At 41.1% G+C, this 20,054-nt stretch overlaps 1 protein-coding gene across 1 annotated transcript in view; it reads right to left on the bottom strand.

The window, feature by feature from the left end:
* The window catches only part of PAXBP1 (PAX3 and PAX7 binding protein 1), a 34,658-nt gene extending 17,398 nt beyond the window's left edge, over nt 1–17,260 (bottom strand). The window contains exons 1-8 of the mRNA XM_060640401.3: nt 16,670–17,260; nt 14,823–14,951; nt 10,396–10,572; nt 8,758–8,979; nt 7,865–7,968; nt 6,665–6,882; nt 5,963–6,152; nt 1,922–2,045 (exon numbers count right to left, since the gene is read on the bottom strand). Coding sequence (XP_060496384.1) covers nt 1,922–2,045; nt 5,963–6,152; nt 6,665–6,882; nt 7,865–7,968; nt 8,758–8,979; nt 10,396–10,572; nt 14,823–14,951; nt 16,670–17,159 — 1,654 coding nt within the window. The 5' untranslated portion in view covers nt 17,160–17,260. The remainder of the gene's footprint in view (nt 1–1,921; nt 2,046–5,962; nt 6,153–6,664; nt 6,883–7,864; nt 7,969–8,757; nt 8,980–10,395; nt 10,573–14,822; nt 14,952–16,669) is intronic.
* Between the last annotated feature and the right edge of the window lie 2,794 nt (nt 17,261–20,054).

Raw genomic sequence — 20,054 nt, 5'->3', positions numbered from 1 at the left:
ATATTTCAAAATAGCTCTGATATTAGGAAGTATGTTCCAGAGTTCAGCAATTGTTAAGAAAGATGAACATGATAAACAAGAAAGATGCCCCTGTTCTACCTCAATTGTGAATTCACACACCAAAGGGGAATAGCTAAAGTCCCAAACTACAGAAATGTTTCCTGTCTCTCTTCAAGAGGTCTCCTTCAGTAAAGAAATACCGTCAAGAATATTCACCACTATAACAAATATTTAAAATGTCTCTACATTCGTAGATTGTATATGACACTAAAGGAGATATGAGAGTCGATGACTCAAGTGATAGCCTCCTTCACTTCTCGAAGAACTATATGCCGTAATTGTGGTTAAGTGTCCACAAATCTCAACAGATGAATTGCAGGGATTTTTGTTTTAGCGTCCTATGTAATTTTCCTCAAACCTTTGACAATTAACGAATACTCGCCTCTAAGGTAGTATTTTTCGCTTTCTCATTACTTTTCAATTTCTTTCCGACTCTCAATCTAATCAACATACATCATTTAATCTTTACTTCTCATTCTATGTAAGTAAATAGCTCCAAGTTATAAAGAACAGATTACAGGGAGGAAAAGGTATCTGATAAAATGCACAGCTCATACAAACCATTTAACTTAAAAAAGGAATTACTTCCCTTCATAGGTCTAATGGTTACCTGTAATCTGCCCCAGAAATCTGGTTCTGTCTGGATCAAAAGTGATCTGGAAGGGCTGCATTAGTCATCTAGGTGCCCGATATGGCAATAATCCAATTTAAGTTTGTGTGGCAAAAAAAGAAAGGTCAAAGCTCTGAGGGCCGTAATACCACCTCTTTCCAATGCTCTAAAACCCATTCCGCACACAAGATGTTTTCTCAGGGATCCAACATCTAATTTAGAGGACCCCCTGTATGACGAGGTATTGTTTTCAGAAAGAACGACACTAGGGCCCTTCACACTTGCATCACCTGGAGTGGTTGTTCAACATGAGGATACGGTCACCATCCAAGACCTAGCAAAAACCTCTGGGGATAGGACCAAGAAACCTGCATTCTAAATTAATACCCCGGGTAATTCTGATTCACACTTCTGTTCAGAACTGCTGGCGTAGGGAACAAAGAGATGATAAAAAGAAGCTATAAGAAATCCATGCTAGGACAATTCCTCTTAGAGTACCCAAGAATATGGAGCACAATGGAAATACGGAATTAAAAGCTTTAACACATCTGGTTAAAGAACCTCAGCTAAGCTATTTAATAAGAGCTTTCTGATTAATTTTGGTTTTTCATAACACATATTATAATGAAAGGAATATAAACTGAATTTCTAAACTTTTACATTAAAATTTCAAAAACTGTAGCCATCAAATGACTTACTAAAAAACCCACTATAAAAGGCAAGCTAGAGAACAAAAAACTTTGCTTTTCTCTGAGGCATGAAGTACAAAAATCCCCTAATCTTGGAGTGGTATTATCTGTTATGTAATTAGAACCCCTTCTCTCCTCTTCAGAATCTCCCAGTCCCTGAACCCAGAATCTTTCCAACAGCATTTGTATCAGTGTTGTGACCAGGATGAAATGGGGGGAAAGATCAATTAGAGCCAAATGATAGTTGTTTTAAGATAAAATATTGACGTCTTCTCTATACTCTAAAGAATGAAAAAATAGGTTCAAAGAAGAGTAAGATTGATAGAAAATCAGTGCATGTTTTTGAGCTCCTTTGTGAAGCTGTATTTTCTTAAACACAATCCAAGTACATGCTGTTAAGTTTTAGAACTACCTGACACAAGAGTAAGGAAATGTGTTTGTTTAAAAAAAAAAAAAAAAAAAAAAAAAAAAAAAAGCTAATAAGCTCTCTAATTTTCAATTAGGCTGCACTAGGTAAACAAGGTTGTTTAATGAATAATAAAAACCTTCAAGATGGACTGACTTGAATGGCTTGAAAACTCCGAAGATTCATCTTTAATATCATCTTGTCGTCTTTGGACAAGGCGGGAAGCTCGCTGTTTGTACAGCTGATGTATTGCTGATTCAAGTTCATTAATCAGTGGCACCTGTAAAAATACAACACACTCCGTAACACCAAACTCTTCAGTTGCTTACTTATCTGAGGGTTCCATTCTATTTCCGGATTTCTGAAAAAGTACCCTCTATGGACAGAATAATCATGAACTCCCAATGGGACACAAATAGCAATTCAGTATTACGAAGTTTAGGAACCATCTCTTCTTTTAATCCATACATAGGGCTACAATGTCCGGTGCCTAGTTATTGGAGTAAAAGTTTGGTTAGGAAACTTAACGCTTCAGTATTAGTAAAGAGAGCAAGTAAAGAAATGTCAAAATCGTAGTGCTTTTCTTTCAGAATAAAGTACTTGCAAGTCTTTTAAAGTCCATTTTTGATTTTCAGCAGCATCATCTACCTCAGAAGTTTTGTAGCTTAAAACAAACCACTCTTGCTACGCAATACTGAAAAAAACGCCAGGGCTCCACGAGCAGGTAAGAGCGGGAGTCTGCGCGCTGCCCAATTCTGGACGCTTAAACTGCTCCGCCACTCATGTGCGCCAAGTACCTTACGGTAACGTCACACCACATCGCAGCCTGATGACACGTTCTTAAATGCGAACTGCATCCACTTACGTTAGTAAGGCAGATAAAACTTCTAGCCTTCACTAACCTAAAGTCAGTATCTCAGAGTCAGAAAGCTCTTCCTATTAAATGTATTTTCCCATACTTTGTCATAAAATAATAAAATTCCTCACATGAATTATCAGTTTACAAAGTCCATGCATTTTTCCAGGTTCATATCCACAGCTAAGCATTCACTTGGTTCACACACAGTACAAAAGACTTACGGGATGAAACCTAACTTAAAAAGAAAAAACAAAACTTTCTCTTTATCAATATCTTACATTATAACCAAACGCTATGAAACTTTCACAAAACACTAATGACCACTACACATACCTGAGGAAACCAGAAATTCTAGTTTCCTGACGGTTAGTGCAAATGGAAAACACATTATTTAGAGTTTGGGAACACTGGCACCAAGTGTGACAGCAGCTTCCTGAACTGAACAGACTGCAAATGGAAAATAAAAAAAAAAGGCAGGTGGAATTCAAAGATGTCTGTAATAAAAGCACTTTTATACACTGGCATGATTCCATTGCAAAAGCAGCAAATGCTCCCAGAGAGATCAAACCGATGGAGTTATTTTAATCTCAAATAGGCCACACCATGGACAACAAGGTCCCCAGATCTGCACCGATTATCTTAGACAACTGAGCCCGCGGACTCGATCTTTAAAATGTACGAGGAGTAATTTTTTTAAGGCAGTCAGTGCTGTATTCCTGTGACTTGCACTTCCCACCCCCTTACGTCTTCACCCCACACAGGACGGAAGACACAGGTGCCTGTGCACCTAAGGTGCGCTCTGTGTCCCGGGGACTGTCGCCACTCCCGTAGCGTGACAGCGACACACCCCAGGTGGCATCCGACAGCATTTAATTATTCAATTTGTAGTTAAAATTCCGATAATGCAATTTTTCCGTTTAGGTCATTAGAGTGCTTTTCAACAAAGCCGAGAAAATTCTGAGAATAAAAACTTCAAGACGCGTTTTCAGCTCTTTCAGGTTTCTTAACGATATCGATTTGTCTCAAGAGTATGCACCATGACAATTTCTTTACCCTCTCCAAACTCAAAACTGTTCTTGACTATTATGATTTCAAGACCAAATTTAAGGCGAAGAACACAAGGAAGGGGACTATAGGGAAACAAAACGATGGGAAGTTAAAATGATTTTCAAATAATTTAAAAAACCTAAGTTCAAACTACTTAAACTTTTAGAACGAAACAGAAAAAAACCAAACCGATGTTTATCTTTCTATGGCCTTACCCTGAAACAAACTTTTATAGTATAACTAAAATGCAATTCAAATGTGTCTAATTATTCCTAAACATTTCCAAGGTGACAATGTGACAAGGTGACAATTTATTAAGCAGCAACCTCTTAATAAAACTCCATGCATATGAAAATGTCAAAATGAAATAAAATACTCATCCTTCAAAGAAAGGATCATCTGCCTCTGTTTTAATGAAAATGTAGTCACTACAGGGGCGCCTGGGTGTCTCAGTCGGTAAAGTGTCCGACTTCGGCTCAGGTCATGATCTCACAGTTCATGGGTTTGAGCCCCGCAGCAGGCTCTGGGCTGACAGCTCAGAGCCTGGAGGCTGCTTTGGATTCTGTGTCTCCCTCTCTTTCTGTCCCTCCCCCGCTCATACAAGACTTAAGATCTTCTCCAAAAACATTGATCTAAGTGACTCTGTGACACCATACAAGCACACTCTGAAGTCGACTTCTCTAGGAACATAGTGATTGAAATCAATCAATAGTCTCCAGCTAACCGTTTTTAAAATAGTAAGCGATTGAAAACTGTATGAACTAGACGTCCTAGTAGTCTCTTTAATGCAAAAATGGAATCATCTAGTTTATCATATTACCGTCAACTTTTCGGAGTTAAGTCTACAGTTACAAGTATGTAAGTTTACTGAAGTAAATTAAATTCTACGGCAAAGGTTCCAATACTTCAAGAAAAAACTCCACAGGGACAAGCGTCACCTGCAAAGTATGGTGCGTAAGCGTCACTTACAAAGACAATGACCCTTCTTCTAGTCACAGAGGGTTATGACAACAGCTTCCATTATGCCCGCGGGGCTCAAAAGGCCTCGATCGGTGGGAAGGACACAACCGCCAGCTGACACCCGAGTCCACTTCCTGCCTTGACTCTAGCCCCCTGCAGCGTCAAACCTGTTTCTTTCTCACCCTCGTACTTGTTGCCCTAAGCCAGTGATCTGCCACAAGGGATATCATAGCTCAGACTATAGCTGCTTCTTCAGAAATCAGGTGGTAAGACAAGAACATGACAAATCCTACAGACAAGGCTTGGTGAAGGCTCTTGGGCTGCATCTGACCATAGACTGGCTACAACCCTTAAGATCCATTAGGAAGACAGTCTAGAGCCGTTCTCTGGTGACCTTTGGCTTTCATAGATTGAGGTCATCAACAGAGCCAATAAAAACTTAAGATACTCCTTTAAACGTACTATGCTTACGGATTCTATGCTAAACCACACAGCCAAGAAAAAGGGAAAAGTGTGCCCTCTAATCCTGCATCACTTGAAAGCTGAGACACAGGATATTCAAAGACTGTATTTTATTTTTTCAAAGATAAAGTCACAAAGTCTACAAATACGTATAAACCAATGCCTCAGGTATATCTACCTTAAAAAAAGAAAAGTCAACTAAGAGTTCGTTTGAGAAGGGGATCCTGTGTGCAGTGAATTTTAAAAATGCAAATAAATGGTATACTAAAATGCAAAAAACTATGCCAAGTGACTGGCATACTGGAAAAGAAAAAAAAAAAAAAAAAGAACTTGGAAGAAATGAGACCTTCAAAGAAATTATGACCAATGAATGGTTTCTGAAATTGATGAAGCATAGGCTTATTTAGATGAAAACTATCAGCAGCCATGGTGACCAACTTTTAGAGTTAAAAAAAAAAAAACTAATAAAATTTTGTAACTTTATATACACATTTGGAATTACTTGTGGAAACAGTTTAAAGGTAAGTTTAGACCGGAACCATACCAAAGAAAATTCCATCAGATGAGTCCCTTATATTCTCATAATTCAGGGCAGGCCAATAATATACCACTGTGTTAAAGAGGACTTGCCAAAGTCTTATTTAAATCTGCTTTATCTTTTTTGTTGTTGTTTTCAACAAAGCCATTATGCCGCCCCCAAGACAGAATGCCGCTAATGAAGTGAGGAAAATGAAGCATGGCTTTTCATCACTTCTAGAGTCGAACTCAGTGGATACTTTCTGAGAAATACAAGAAATGATCTACACAAGGCCGTCTAGACCTCCCTAATTTTGCCTTAGTCAAAGAGATTAATATTTTTGCATTCTTACCTTTTCACTGAAACACTCAAGCAAGTCTTGGACATACCCTCGCATTTCTTGCAAAAACTTATACCGTTCACCAACACCCCCAGAAGACCCTTCTAATCTCTCAATAGCCCTGGTGGCGTCCACTCGGCTTTGCAGGTGTTTCTCATGCTGCTGTCGATTCGTTTTGTGCAGTTCTTTCACGGAGTCCAACCTTAAGAACACAAAAGGATAAATATAACACATTTACATCCAAAAGTCTACGCCGTCAGGACTCTTGCAATATTATAATAATGCATTTAGTTCCACTATTAAGATACAAAAATGCTTGGAGTGGCATCTTTTCATCTGCACGGCTTTTTTCTCAAAAAAGCAAAAACAAAAAGGCAGTTTACAGACTTCACATCAAGTTATTTGGTGGGCTAACCAAAATCTGTTTCGCTTTTCCCCCCATATCTTGACTACACTTTTTCAGAGTCCAAGAGGTACAAACTCAGAACTGTCTTCAACAAGATCATGGAGTGGCATTTTTATAACTTTTCGAGGCTTCCACAGAAGTAATCCGAGAAGGGAGCAGAACAAAGTATGAAGTCATCTTCTGTTTAGCTTTTGAAGATGGGCCAGTGAATCTTCTTTGCCGACATTCTGCATCTGCTACCCCAGACTACATGTTGCCTGAGGGAACTGAAAGCTAGGACAGGTCTTTAAGAAGTTGATCTGCCCTACCTGTCTTTAAGCTGTTTCTTTACCAAATCAATAGTAACGGGAGTCATCTCATTACTGGGAGTTTTGAAAGGGACCGTATTATCTGTTTTTTGAGATTTGGCATCAGATGATCCATAGGCAGTGTAACTATAAGGAATGCCATAGGATGAGCCGTAAGGTATCGTCTGGTAAGTGTTCTGGTAGTACATATTCACTTCAGTGGGCTGGCTTGCTTGAACCTAGAGAAGAAATGGGATATATATGAAAACCAGCAGTTAATCATGACTTTGAGATTAAAAAGCACAAACTGCAAAAATATCCACCATTTTCCAAACAGTGTGTTAATTGAAATAAGTAACTGCAAAGTTCTTCAAAATCAAGTAAAAGTAGGGCAGGATGAACATTCTAACTCGTATGGGACTACTGAATTCATTTCTAATAATTTTTGGGAAAACAGAGTATCATAGAAGTTTGGGTAGGAAGGGACATAAAAAAATAATCCAAAGCCATCACGTTATCAATGGAAGAGAATAAATGACTTGCTACAGTTAGAAAATAAAGACAAGCAGAGACTAGAAACCGCCATCTAAGTACCCTATTTTCTTAACATAACCCAAACGCATGCAAAACACTAGCAACAAAAACAGTTTACATTTATGGATCACTTCCACTGTCCTACTTAATTCAATAAAACTTGTTTTAACTACTGACGAAGAGATTTTTCATCAAAGTTTTTGAATTAAGTTTTCACACTACGAGAAGAGAAATCCATCTTCCACAAAATAATTTTTAAAGTCAGAAGCAATAAGCTATACAGGAAAGAAAGATTTTATCTAAACAGTGGTTCTCAAAGTCAGCGTGTGCCAGGATGACCCGAGCATGGTGGCTGGGCCCCCAACCCAGTCTCTCATTCACTAGGTCTCAAGAGGGTGAACATTTGCCATTTCTAACAAGCCCCCAGCGGATGCTGATGCTGCTGGTTGAAGGATCACTCGGAGAAACACTGATCTGAGAAACCATCACTCTGTTAAGTTGCAAAGGATAACAACAGTTTCTTTCTTCTAAAAGCTTATCAAATATGTAACTGCACGTAATTTTCTTCATTATGTTAGTTGGATGAACGACAAAGACTCAATTCAGTATCTTTGTGATTTCACAAAACAGGCACAAAAGGTTTCTTGTGTACTTTCTATTTTTGAAGTTTAACCTTTTGGTTCTTACCTGAGGGATATTGATTCCTTTTCTTATCTGCTCCTGCTCCCATCGGCTGAGTTCTTCATCTTGTTCTCCAGTTACTAGAGCATCATCATCACTCCCCTCAATGCCTGTAGCCACAGCAGTGGGGAAAATTAAATACCAGAAAAGCAGAGAGAGAAGAGATGCTATCCTGACACTCCACAAAAATTAAGCAAAACAATTGGTATTAACTCAGTTTTACTAAAATGTCGATTACGATCTCTTCTCCTTTGATGCCCCTTGCTTGTCTTAGACACAGCATCCCTTGAAGCAGAAGGCATTACGCAGTAGTTACACCCGAGGAAGGTTTCCTAATCTCTGTGAGCTTGACGTCAAATCAACAAAGGGAAGAACAGAACATAAAGGCCTCTAAAGAATGTGAAGCTGGGGGCGCCTGGGTGGCTCAGTCGGTTGGGCATCCGACTTCGGCTCAGGTCATGATCTTGCGGTCCGTGAGTTTGAGCCCCGCATCAGGCTCTGGGCTGACGGCTCAGAGCCTGGAGCCTGTTTCGGATTCTGTGTCTCCCTCTCTCTCTGACCCTCCCCTGCTCATGCTCTGTCTCTCTCTGTCTCAAAAATAAATAAATGTTAAAAAAAAAAAATTTTAATAAAAAAAAAGAACGTGAGGCTGATTATATAAATGTATGCATGTAAAGTGCTTAACACGATACTGGCCACACAGGACGTGCTCAATAAACATGAGCTATCACAGTCATGCTACAGTTTTCAAAAAATTCCAATAAGACCCTGGTACCCAAGCAGAAAGGGTCCTCAAACACTAGACATTGCTAAGGAAATGTGGGTACTTTTAATCTGAATACAGTATCAAATATATAATATAATGCAACAGGCTTACTATACTATTTAAATCAAGTTACCTATTTCCTCGGCAATTTTTTGTCTCTGTGACTTTTCTTTCACAGAAAAAACTATGCGACGTTTCTCATCATCGTCTTCATCATCGCTGGCATCGTTCTCATCTTCTCTAACAAGGCGGCCTTTCCCAGGCTCGCTGTCATGAGGAGTGAAATCTCCCAATTCGCGGGCCATTTGACGCTTTTTCCTTGCAGCATGTATAAAAGCTGCATCTGGAATTTCTCCTGGAAACAAGTGGTAAGAATTGTAAAATATGCCGGTATTAGGGTATGAAGTTTCTATTTTTGTGAAAATATAAAGGGTATGGGGCGCCTGGATGGCTCTGCCAGTTAAGCGCTGACTTCAGCTCAGGTCATGATCTCACAGTTTGTGAGTTCAAGCCCCGCATAGGGCTCTGTGCTGACAGCTCGGAACCTGGAGCCAGCTTCTGATTCTGTGTCTCCCTCTCTCTTTCTCTCTCTCCCCCTCCACCGCTCATGCTCTGTCTCTCTCAAAAATAAATAAGCATTTAAAAAAAAAATTAAAAAAATAAAAAGAAAATATGCAGGGTAAAATAACCTCATCAAGAGAGCCATGTCATAGTGATGTTCTAACGTTAGTTGCTGGTACCCCTTTCCCCAACTGTGCCTGTAACCCAACTGATTTCTTTTTAATTTAGCTTAAACGGAAACCTAAAGTCACTAAATATACATATATATATATAAATTATATACTGGCAATATGCATGGGGGGAAGATCCACCACCACAGCTTTGTTTTAACTGTAATTTTTTTTCATTTTTAAGAAATAGGCAAAAGTAATCAAATCGTATTACTAAAATAGAAAGCAGATAAGTTTAAAAAGTTGCCCACAAGCTCACCTTAACAAACTATTAGATTTATAGTATATTTCTCTTGCATATAGTTTCCAGGTCACCTGTAAGCATACTGAATATATAATTCTGTACTTAAGTTTTTTTTTCATATTAAAACACAGTAAGTTTTTTTCCATGTTGTTGTTTGGCAGAGCATAATTTTTAACAGCTTAACAATATTCACTACACAGATAAAGCATAATCTACTACCTAACTGACCTTTCACCTCCAGTAAAAATTAACGCCTTGTCACCTGTCTAATGTTATTTTAATATGTATGTAACATCCCATCATGTAAATGTACCTTAACTTACTAAGCTGTTCCTCTCCTGCTAGACATTTTTTCTAAGCACTTTTTTACTCAAAAGCCTATTACCCAGGAAACAGATTTGCCAACTATTTCCTACAAAAAAGTAAAAAGGAAGAAAGTGTGGGCATAAAACTAACTGCAATGAGTTTTGCTTTTAGCAGCACTTCTAAAAAAGTTAGTCTTAATCTGAAATACTTAAAAAAAACAAAAAAAACAAAAAAAACAACAACTTGAGTACCATTTATCCATTTACTTGAAGTCCCACACTGGCTTTGGATAACAAAAGTGCCTGACAATGAGCTTGGAAAACTGGCAAGTTTCTACTTCTGTCACTTTATTTGCCAAAGGAAACACCTTGGCTGCAAATGGGGATGTCACAAGAAACACCACGTAGCTAACTCCTTCCTTGACCATCTTTACACATGGCCCATTCTTGAGGGCCTCCTTCATTTCTGAGAAGTATCTGCAAGCACACACCTGGGCGGAGAACATTCAAAGAAGATAAAGCATTTGAAAAAGCTCCACCAGCTTTTGGCTTTTCTTCCTCCTTCTCACTTTCCATGTCCATTTCATCTTCACCGTGCTCACTGATGATAACTCCGTCTTCTTGACTGGTGTCCTTAATGTGTCCTGTTTTGTCCAAGGGTGGTTCGCCTACATTTTTGAGAAAAGTAATTAAAATTTTAAATAAAATGCATAAATTGAGAAGGCACTTTTTATTCGTTTATAGGCTCACTTTGAACTGTTTTAATTGTTTATTAAAAAACCCACTGATTGTATGAAAATGAAATATCCAACAACAGTCATTAACTGTGAAATAAAAATAATATAGGGGTCACAAGGATGCATCGGAGGCCCTACTCAATTCTATCTTGAGTTAATCTCATCAAAATTTTACTAACTCATCAAAATTAACTGTTTCTTCCTCTAACCTCCCATTGGTCACTGCTCATACCTCTTTAAACATCATTTCATTAAACCCTAAGCCCATCTGAGGCAGCTTTCTATGAAGAACAAATGCTTAGGGACCAAATAAACCTCTCTGTAATGAATACTTTAGGATCATCTTCTTAGTTCATAACCATTTGTCACCCATCACCTGACGGGGTGAGACCCAAAAGTCCTATTTACACAATGTAACTGTGATCCCATTGCCATGACTGAATGTTCAAGATTGGATCTGTGACCGAGGCAGAGACAACCTTATTGTCTTTCTGGGAATCTGGAACTGAGACAGAGAGACAAGTCAGAGACTGGGTAGCACTAAAAACAACCTAAACCAGTAAGGGAGCGGCAGAGTGGCCATATTCTGCCGTATGGACAGAGGAGAGAACTCTCTAATTCGGTGCTAATGCTCAGGCCATTCGTAAGACCACTTGCAAGACTGCTTCCTGCAACCGCGTTCCAGGAGGCACCACTCACCACGCTTAACTTTACAGAGGTTTATTTTGCTTTTAACTCAATAGTCCCACTGTACCATCAGTCCCAGGCAAAAATCACAGAAATCAGAGTGTTAATCTTTACCTTAAAACACTGAACCTGGCACAGAAGAGGCACAATGACTATAATGAAATAGTAAAAGTTTATTCTAAATATTTATTCTAAATATTCTAAATGTTTGTACTGTTTCCCTAGCATGGTCCCCTCCTAAAAACTGTTTCAAAAATTCTATTCTTCTCAAGCCATATCCTACTCCCCTAAATAAGAATCTCAGGAATACCACTCCTTCATACACACACTTTTGACTAAAATTTAGGTCACTGTTTAAGGCTCTTTAGTTGTTTCATTTACCATCCTGCCTCATTAGCCACAGCCTTCCTTCTGAAGTGCATTCTGATGCTCGAGATGAAAAGTCCACTCTATCAGATGGATATGGTTACATGGGAGTCAAACACTACCCAAATTTCGTTCTACTGTAAACCCACACTAAATCAGTGGCTTTTAATAGAACCAAAAGGTCTACTAGATCAGATACATTCAGAATGATTTCTGCAGATTCTAAAAGACAGAGCAAACACAAATTATGACTGAACACATACAAGTGCAAAACATGGTGACAGTGGGATTGTTGTTAGTGGTCACACATTATCCTTCCAGATGTCTTTGTAAAAAGAGATACCAAGTAACCTTCTAGGCTCCTCTTGTACTCTCAATTTCTTCTACAACCACATCAGGAAACTTGCTCTCACAAACATTCTCTTTACCTTGAACTTGACGAGGCTCTCTCTCTCCTTTCTTCTACATAGACACAGGTTTCCTGCTATCAAAAGAACTTTTCCTTGATCACAACGGTCTCTCCAGCTACTGTCCTCTACTTCTCTGCCAAGCTTTCCCAAAGCAGTGTGGACCTGCTGCCTCCTACTTCGTCACCAACTTGGGTGCATCAGCCTAGGCGAAAGGCCTTTACCTTCTCTCGTTCCCAGCTCCCGTACCAGCTCTCCAACGGCTGCAGCTACAGCTAATTCATACAGTATTGTTGAGCAAGTTAGCAAAAGATGTCTCTTCAGCCAAACAGACACAAAGCTTGGCTAATGGACTTGTCCCCTCTGCCAGATACCCTCCTCCAGAAAACAACAGCAACCCTGTCAATGGCCACTCCTTGGTCCTTTCTTTTCCTGACCTTTCTGGCACTATTTCATATAACTGAGCATCTTCATCTGGAAATTTTCCTGTCCCTTCTCCTTTGACCTTTATGATTCTCTTTGGTAAATCCTCTTGTCTGTGTGTACACTTACTACAGATAGAAGTCTTCGGTCCCCAGAAATGTTTCCTTTTTGCTGCTCCCTCATCAGTTCCATTTACTTTTGGTTTTAATAAACACCCCAAGAAGCACCAGGCCTAAACCTATTACGTCCCACTGTTCACTGGCTATTTTCGCTCAAATTCAAGTTTAAAGGCAAACTCACTATTCTAGAAATACCCATTTTTGTGGTAGGTATTTTGTTGATAGGACCTTGATTTGGAGATTAACGTACCTCTCCGGCTGTCTAAGGAGAGTTGCACTAGGAAGAGTTCAGGATTGTGAGCTGATTCATGAAAGAATAACACCATAGTCCATAACACCATTAGTCCAAGCGTAATGATGACCACTTATAACACACAGGCTCTACCTTAAGGGAGGACATTAATGAAGTTATCTGGCAAGTGTATCAGTTATGTGAAAGTGGAAGACAGGTCACAGGAGATGGCCTCATAAATCTCAGACTTGCTTCAATTACTAAATCCAACGGTAAATGGTCCTTTCTTTCTTCTCCTGACCTTACTTGCACTATTTCACTGCACACGGTTGGTTCTCAAGAGATTTGGGGAAAAAAGAGTTTCCTAGACTCCAAAATAATTGGTTCCCCTAAAAATATCCTCCTCCCACCTGCCTTCCCTTTTCCCGTATAGAACATGGAACTGTTCTCTCAGCCACCATGGCATAAAAGCTCGAATTTAACTATTTCTTTTAAATCCGATATCTAAAGCAAAAATCAAGGCTACCAAGTCTTCCCTTGGAACATTTCTGAAATAATCCTTTCTTTCCATTTCTTCTCCCACACCCACAGCAAACATTTTTAACTCATCCACATTTTTCCACTGAGTCAGGAAAAGCCTCAGTCTCGCTCAACTGAGACCTTTTTAAACCCACTATTAATGGATCAAAGCTGGCCCTTGAGTTTAAACTGCTTCAGGCCTCCAATCTCTCCTTGTGCCGATCCATTCTGCATGCTAATACCAGGCTGAGGTTTCAAAAAACATTTATCATGTCACCATCTTGGCGAGGCACCAAACAGAGCAACTCTAAACCCCTTACTGGACACTAAACATCCTTCACAATCTGTCAACAATGCACCTTTCCCCCTAAACCTCTACTTCCTCTACAAAATCATCTCCTGACAGTCGTACTTGCCCTTGCCTTAACTCACTTTAACCTTTGATAACAGACCCACATTTTCTCTCTCCCGTCTTTTGGAATTTAAATTATTTAAAAACAAAAAACAAAAAACAAAAACAGCTTCATATTCCACTGTACCCATGAAGCACTCCTTCCCCTGCCTCTGAAAAGAAAGTGCAGTTACCCTTTAAACCATTCATTGAACATTCTGCTAAACGTTGGGTCCAACTATTCATTTAAGTGATGCTGTCTCCAAAATCAGACCGTACATTTTACATATAATGACGTACTTCTTCACATTAAGCCTGTGGCTGAAAACCCGTGAACTAATAATTCTATCTTTAATTCCACAGAATAAAAAGATTTCCCTAAGGCTTTGCATCAGAATAACTCAGACTGCAGCAAGCGATAATGGATCTACTTTCCTCAAGACAAATTAACTGCTTAAAAATTTCAAGCTTCTGTTGTAAAAGGATGTGAGAGCTGCCTATACGGTGTAGGCAGGGGCCTCGCAGTAAGAAGTCTTCATCCATGTATCTGATAAAGTTGCTACATGAGAAAGTATTACGAACATTGCAATGAAGGCATTCCCAAGAGTTCTCCAAGAATTAAACCAACAGTGGAAACGTCACCAAAGAAAATGAGCACCTGTTTCTATAAAATGAGAATACAGGAATGTGCACAGTAATACCTCAAACAGGAATAAACCTGTGCCTCGGGTTTATATGGGAAATTTCCTTTCTCTGGTCAACAACAGTCTGAACACCAGCAGAAAAATTGGGAGAGAATTTAGGCACTGTAGCTGAAACATTCCAGTGGGAATGATTGGGTCTTTTTAAAAAATGCATTGACAGTGCAACTGTTGTTAGAATTAAATAACAGAACTGTATCGATATCCACTTTGGACCCTTGACAACAGAGTCAACTGAACAAGTTCACGATGTATACAGCAAGTCCACTCAATCCCTGTGAGAAAGTTTCGCTTTGTTGTTTCAAAAGAATCCAGTACTATCAGTTTGGTACTTACTGTCGGCTGAGGAGTTGAGTTCTGTTTTAATCTTTGACTTTTCAAGATCTTCTTTGTATTCTTTCTTAAGTAATTTTACTATCTTTTTGCTGTAACTTGATTTCTTCACTTTGAAAACTTCTTCATTTTCTTAAAAAAGAAATTAAATAAAGTCTGTAGCAATCATTTTCAGACAGTACGTTCCAACTTCCACATGATCTTATGTACTTTTCTCATTCATCCAGACAGATACTCATACACCCCAAATCATTACATAATGTGAAGTTATTCCAAATCTGTCACTGGTTCTCAAGAACTGAAGTCAGCTTCATAAATTAACCTCATATAATGCAAACCTGAGACTTCTAAAAAGGTGTAACACATGCAGCTGCACGAAATTTTCATATATCCTGTTGTCTTTTTTAAGTCCTCTATCCCAAGAGGAAAATAAAATCATTGAAAAAACACTTAGTTACTGCGTTATTTAGGTATCTGAAACAAAACATCCAAAATCAAAAGGTCCTGGGTAACAGAGCTGTCAAATCTGAGCAAATCTAGATTCACCACAAACTGACACTATTCCAAGACTAAACTGAGAGCAAAGCACTTTTCAAAAATAAGTTTTGGTAGGTATCCACGTCTTTGATTTGAAGAGTTTAAAGTCAAATGCAGGGGCGCCTGGGTGGCGCAGTCGGTTGGGCGTCCGACTTCAGCCAGGTCACGATCTCGCGGTCTGTGAGTTCGAGCCCCGCGTCAGGCTCTGGACTGATGGCTCGGAGCCTGGAGCCTGTTTCCGATTCTGTGTCTCCCTCTCTCTCTGCCCCTCCCCCGTTCATGCTCTGTCTCTCTCTGTCCCAAAAATAAATAAAAAACGTTGAAAAAAAAAAATTAAAAAAAAAAAAATAAAGTCAAATGCAAACACTCTGCCAAATAGTTTCTGCATTAAAAAAAAAAAAAAAAAAAAAAATCTGGCTGTAGTCCCCTCAAACAAAATAAGAAATAACAGATAGGCCAAAGACCAACTGCCTACCTTACTGGAAAGATGAAAGCATCTTGTATGGAGATGAAGATATCTACAAGCCAAGTCTTTTTTCGTAACCTGCCCTTAAAACTGGCTTTCATAAACACATACTCAACTGGCTGGGAAGTTAGATTTTAGACTCATTTATGAACAGAAATCTAAATCCACTGCAGCCTGGTTTCTCACACCCAATGGATAAATGGCCTTAAATTACTATTACACCGTCTCTCTTCGTTGTCCAAAACTCAATGAGAGCGAGAAAAACCGGACATCTGTACCCCTACTTAGTTTCACGGGGAAACTGAGGCTCGGCGATTGCAAGAAACTGGCCCAAGGTCACTCAGAACCAGAGCTTCAACTCCGGGATTCTGTTCCCAGACGTAGGACTCCATACTAACCCAGCCTTCCTAGTCAACGGTATCAGATCCCCCAAGAGACGTGGGCATAGTGACCTGCAGAAGACTCAGACCGTGCGCAGAGTAGACAGGGGACCAAATCCAAGTTCTCCCTGACACACACCCGCCAGGAAAGAAGCAGGACAGGGGACACTGAATTTCCACTTGAAAACCTCAGAAGGACTGAACTGCGCTCCCGCCCCGCAGAGGAGGAAATGCACAAGAGGACGGTGAGGAGGAGGCGGTTGTTAAGAAAAGGCTGGTGGCGGCGCGGGAACACGTCCTCCGCCGGGAGCAGAAGGCCGGAGGCGGAGAAGGATGTGCAGCAGGTCGGGCGCGAAGGGGCTCCGTTCCGGGCTGCGGGGGCTGGACGTCCGGGGAATGCGGGGACTAAAGGCGGGGGCCTAGGACAGGGATGCTAGTCTGGGGCGCGAAGCGCGGCGGTTACCTACCTTCCTCCTCGTCCTGGAAGCTGAGCAGGCTGGCCCGAGGCACCTCTTTGTTCTCTCGCGGCCTCTTGCGCGGCTTCAGCCCGTTGCCGGGCTCCGCGCCGCCCGGGAAGCAGCCCCCAGCCTCAGCCCCGGAGCCTGGGGTCAGCGCGGAAGGCGGCGGCAGCCCCGGGCCCTGCAGCGACTCCCCCCCAGGGGCCCTGTCGCCGCCGCCGCCAGAGCCCGGTTCTTCGCCGGTGCCCGGCGGCTGCAGCAGCGGTGGCGGCTCCTGCTCCTCATCGCGCTCTCGCTCCTCCTCCTCCGAGTCATTCCGCTTGCGCACGTTCACTCGCCGGGCCTTTCGGAACATTCCCGCGGCTTGCACGGCGGTCTCACACCCGCTCCCACACGGCTGCCCCGGCAGCTCCAAGCTCGCGACGGCGCACGCGCGCTTCCCGGAGCTCCAGCCGGGTCCTGTCTTCCCTCGTTCTACCGCGCACCACCGAGCGCGCATGCGCTCGCGCTCTCGCTACGTGGAGAGATCTCCGCGTCTCTCGCGAGAACGTCAGCTTTTTGCACCGTCCTCTGTCGGCGTGGAGGACTGCTGGCACGGAACTCTGGGGCTCGGGCCCTACCCGATGGGTCACAAAGAGGATCATAGAGACGAGAAGACAGAGTAAGCGCTGGCGACGGTGCTGCAGTGCGTCTTCCGCACTTACGCAGAGTAGTCACGAGAGGAAACCTCCCGCCAAGCGGTGGGAGGGGCAAATGGAGGAGACGAGGCTAGGTGGGGGAGGGGCGGGGGCGGGGGAAGGGGCGGGGGGGGCGGGGGAGGGGGAGGAGCCAGAAAGAGAAACCAGGTTTAGGGAGGGAAAGTAGGGTGGGATTGTCTTCCCCAACCCAGGAATTGAGCTGTGATATGGTAATTATTACTTACTCTATTGAGTCACCCTTGGTATTTCTACAGCTTTGTAGCTACAGAGCCCTTCCAAAAGCATTGAATTTCGTTGATGATAAATTGTTTCCCGGCCTGGTATTTTAGCCCCTTTCCACCGAAGGCAAACGTGTTTTAGTGCTTTCGAGAGAACGCCAAGTGTACGAGGCGTTCTGAAACGTAGCTAATTTCAGAAACGGAAGGCAAGTCGATTTGCCAGAGTGGGGATGGTTGTGACACATTTCAGACTTGTGTCACAAAGGTAACCGTCTCTACTGGTAAGGCCCAAGCCGGGTCCTGACTGTGAGGCCGAACTCACGGGCTTTCCCGTCGAATCAACCGACTTTGAGGCCTTTTCCTTCACGGGTGCGCATATATGCGAATTCCTTTTCATGTCTCACAATTCGAAAGGCAACAAGGGGCATTCGCACGGTGCAAAAAAAACCCACCCATCGCTGGAAGCTTTCCAGTTTGGCAGCGGTTAAAAGTTTCTCATGATCCTGAGATTTCTGTGAAGAGAGAAGTAAATTATGTATATTTTTTTGTGAATTATCCTTTTTACACAGTGTGTAAACTGTGTTTAGTTTAACATAAATTGGAGATTGGTTGTGTCTGTACGTAAGGTGTTGGCTTTTCTTTTACCCAGCTGCATGCCGATCTACTGTTGGAATGTACCATGATGTATTAAACCAGCACCATAATAATTGATATTAAGGTTATTTCCAGTCTTGCTGTGGTAATCAAAGCCACAATGTAAAGCGTGAAAAAAATGGTCTCATCTGGAGAATGAACTAGATTTGGAATCGCTAGATCCAAAGGTGTGCATTTGTAATTTTGCTAATTCTAAATTGCTCCTTATAGAATCTGTGCCAGATTGTACTCTTACCAGCAAATATGAGAGGGCCTATTTTGCCTGCCACATCCTGCCAAAATTTCACTGGAGATTTAAGTTCCAAGTTGAAGCAGAAGATCCCAAGCCCACCGAGAATTTCTATGTCAGGCACATCTGCCTCTTTTCTCTGGTTTTCTTTGATTGGATTTGAGATCTGCCCAGTGGGACCCACTTTTGGAAACTGGAAAGATGATTTAGGCTAAAAGCATCCTCTGTAACGTTTTCTTCCAGGTAATAGGAAAAGTTAGTAATGGCTGGCTCCCTTTCTGCTTGCATTACTCTAAGTTCTTATATTCTGGCTGTTCAGCATTGATTTATGTTCTGATTCCAACAGAGTGTTTCATTGGTGAAATTGAACCCCAGTTTCCATCACAGAAGATTCAAATTGTGCCTGATCAGCCTCCAGACACCTGAGCCAAGAGACAGATTTGCAGTAATATGATTAGGGTCGATGTAGCAAACATAGAGTTCAGGGCAGAATATGTTAATACCTTGGCTTAAAACTTCAAAAAGATCTTCCACTGTAAAAGTGGTGGTTGAATATGGAGAACCATAGGCAAGAACACGTGTGATTTTAACATGAGCCAAGATAGTAGTAGACAAAGAATGTATTTATAACTTTGACAGTCTACCTATTCAGATAATTAAAGGGCAAAATTAAACACTTAAAAGTTATTTTCCCGCACAAGCAAGCCAAAGGTCCTTCTATAGAGGTTGTAGACCTTGTGGGAATTAAATTCCTGACACTGAGTACCTGCTCTGGTTGCCTGTCAACCAGTATATTATCCAAAACTAATGATTTTATAAAATGGTTCTGTGTTTTAAGTATAACAAACTGATTTGTGTATTGAACATATTATGTTATCACCATTCAATATTGGAATGTCTAAGTATTCTGGGAAAACAAAGACAGTTTACCTAGAATTGTTGCATTCGTCATTTCGTTTGAATCAGTAAGTTCAGTTCTTTTTTAAAAAGTCATCTTTCTAAGCAACAATTCTGTTTGGGTTCCCCCCCCCCCCCCCACTGAATTATGACTTTACATGGATTAATTGAACCATAAATTCAGATAAAATAGGCAGACCAGTTTTGTGTTGTTTGCTGACTCAGTATTAGACTCCGTAGTCTAGAACAATGGTTACGAAATGCAGGTCTGAACCTGTGAAAAGTTTTCCCGAGTCAGCTGCCAAATGAGAAGAGGAAAAACAGTCTGTCTGTGTAGAGTAGCCAGATGTCCTTTCTTGGGAGAAAAAAATGGTCCTTTATTCTGAGACTGTCTTACTTTTTCCATGTTAAGATTCTAAAATCTCTGGGCACCTGGGTGGCTCAGTTGGTTAAGCGTCAGACTTCGGCTCAGGTCATGATCTCCCAGTTCGTGGGTTCAAGCCCTGTGTCAGGTTCTGTACTGACAGCTCAGAGCTTGGAGCCTGCTTTGGATTCTGTGTCTCCCTCTCTCCCTGCCCCTCCTGTGCTCCTGCTCTGCCTCTAAAAATGAATAAACATTAAAAATGTTTTTTTAAACAGTAAATCTCTTCTATGAAACTATGATGGTATATAATAGTGTATGTGTTTGTTTTTGCATT

Source organism: Panthera onca, chromosome C2 (assembly GCF_046562875.1).
Source record: "Panthera onca isolate mPanOnc1 chromosome C2, mPanOnc1 haplotype 2, whole genome shotgun sequence".
Classification (NCBI taxonomy): domain Eukaryota; kingdom Metazoa; phylum Chordata; class Mammalia; order Carnivora; family Felidae; genus Panthera; species Panthera onca.
Note: the sequence above shows the minus strand (reverse complement) of the source record. Positions and strands in the feature narration are given on the sequence as shown.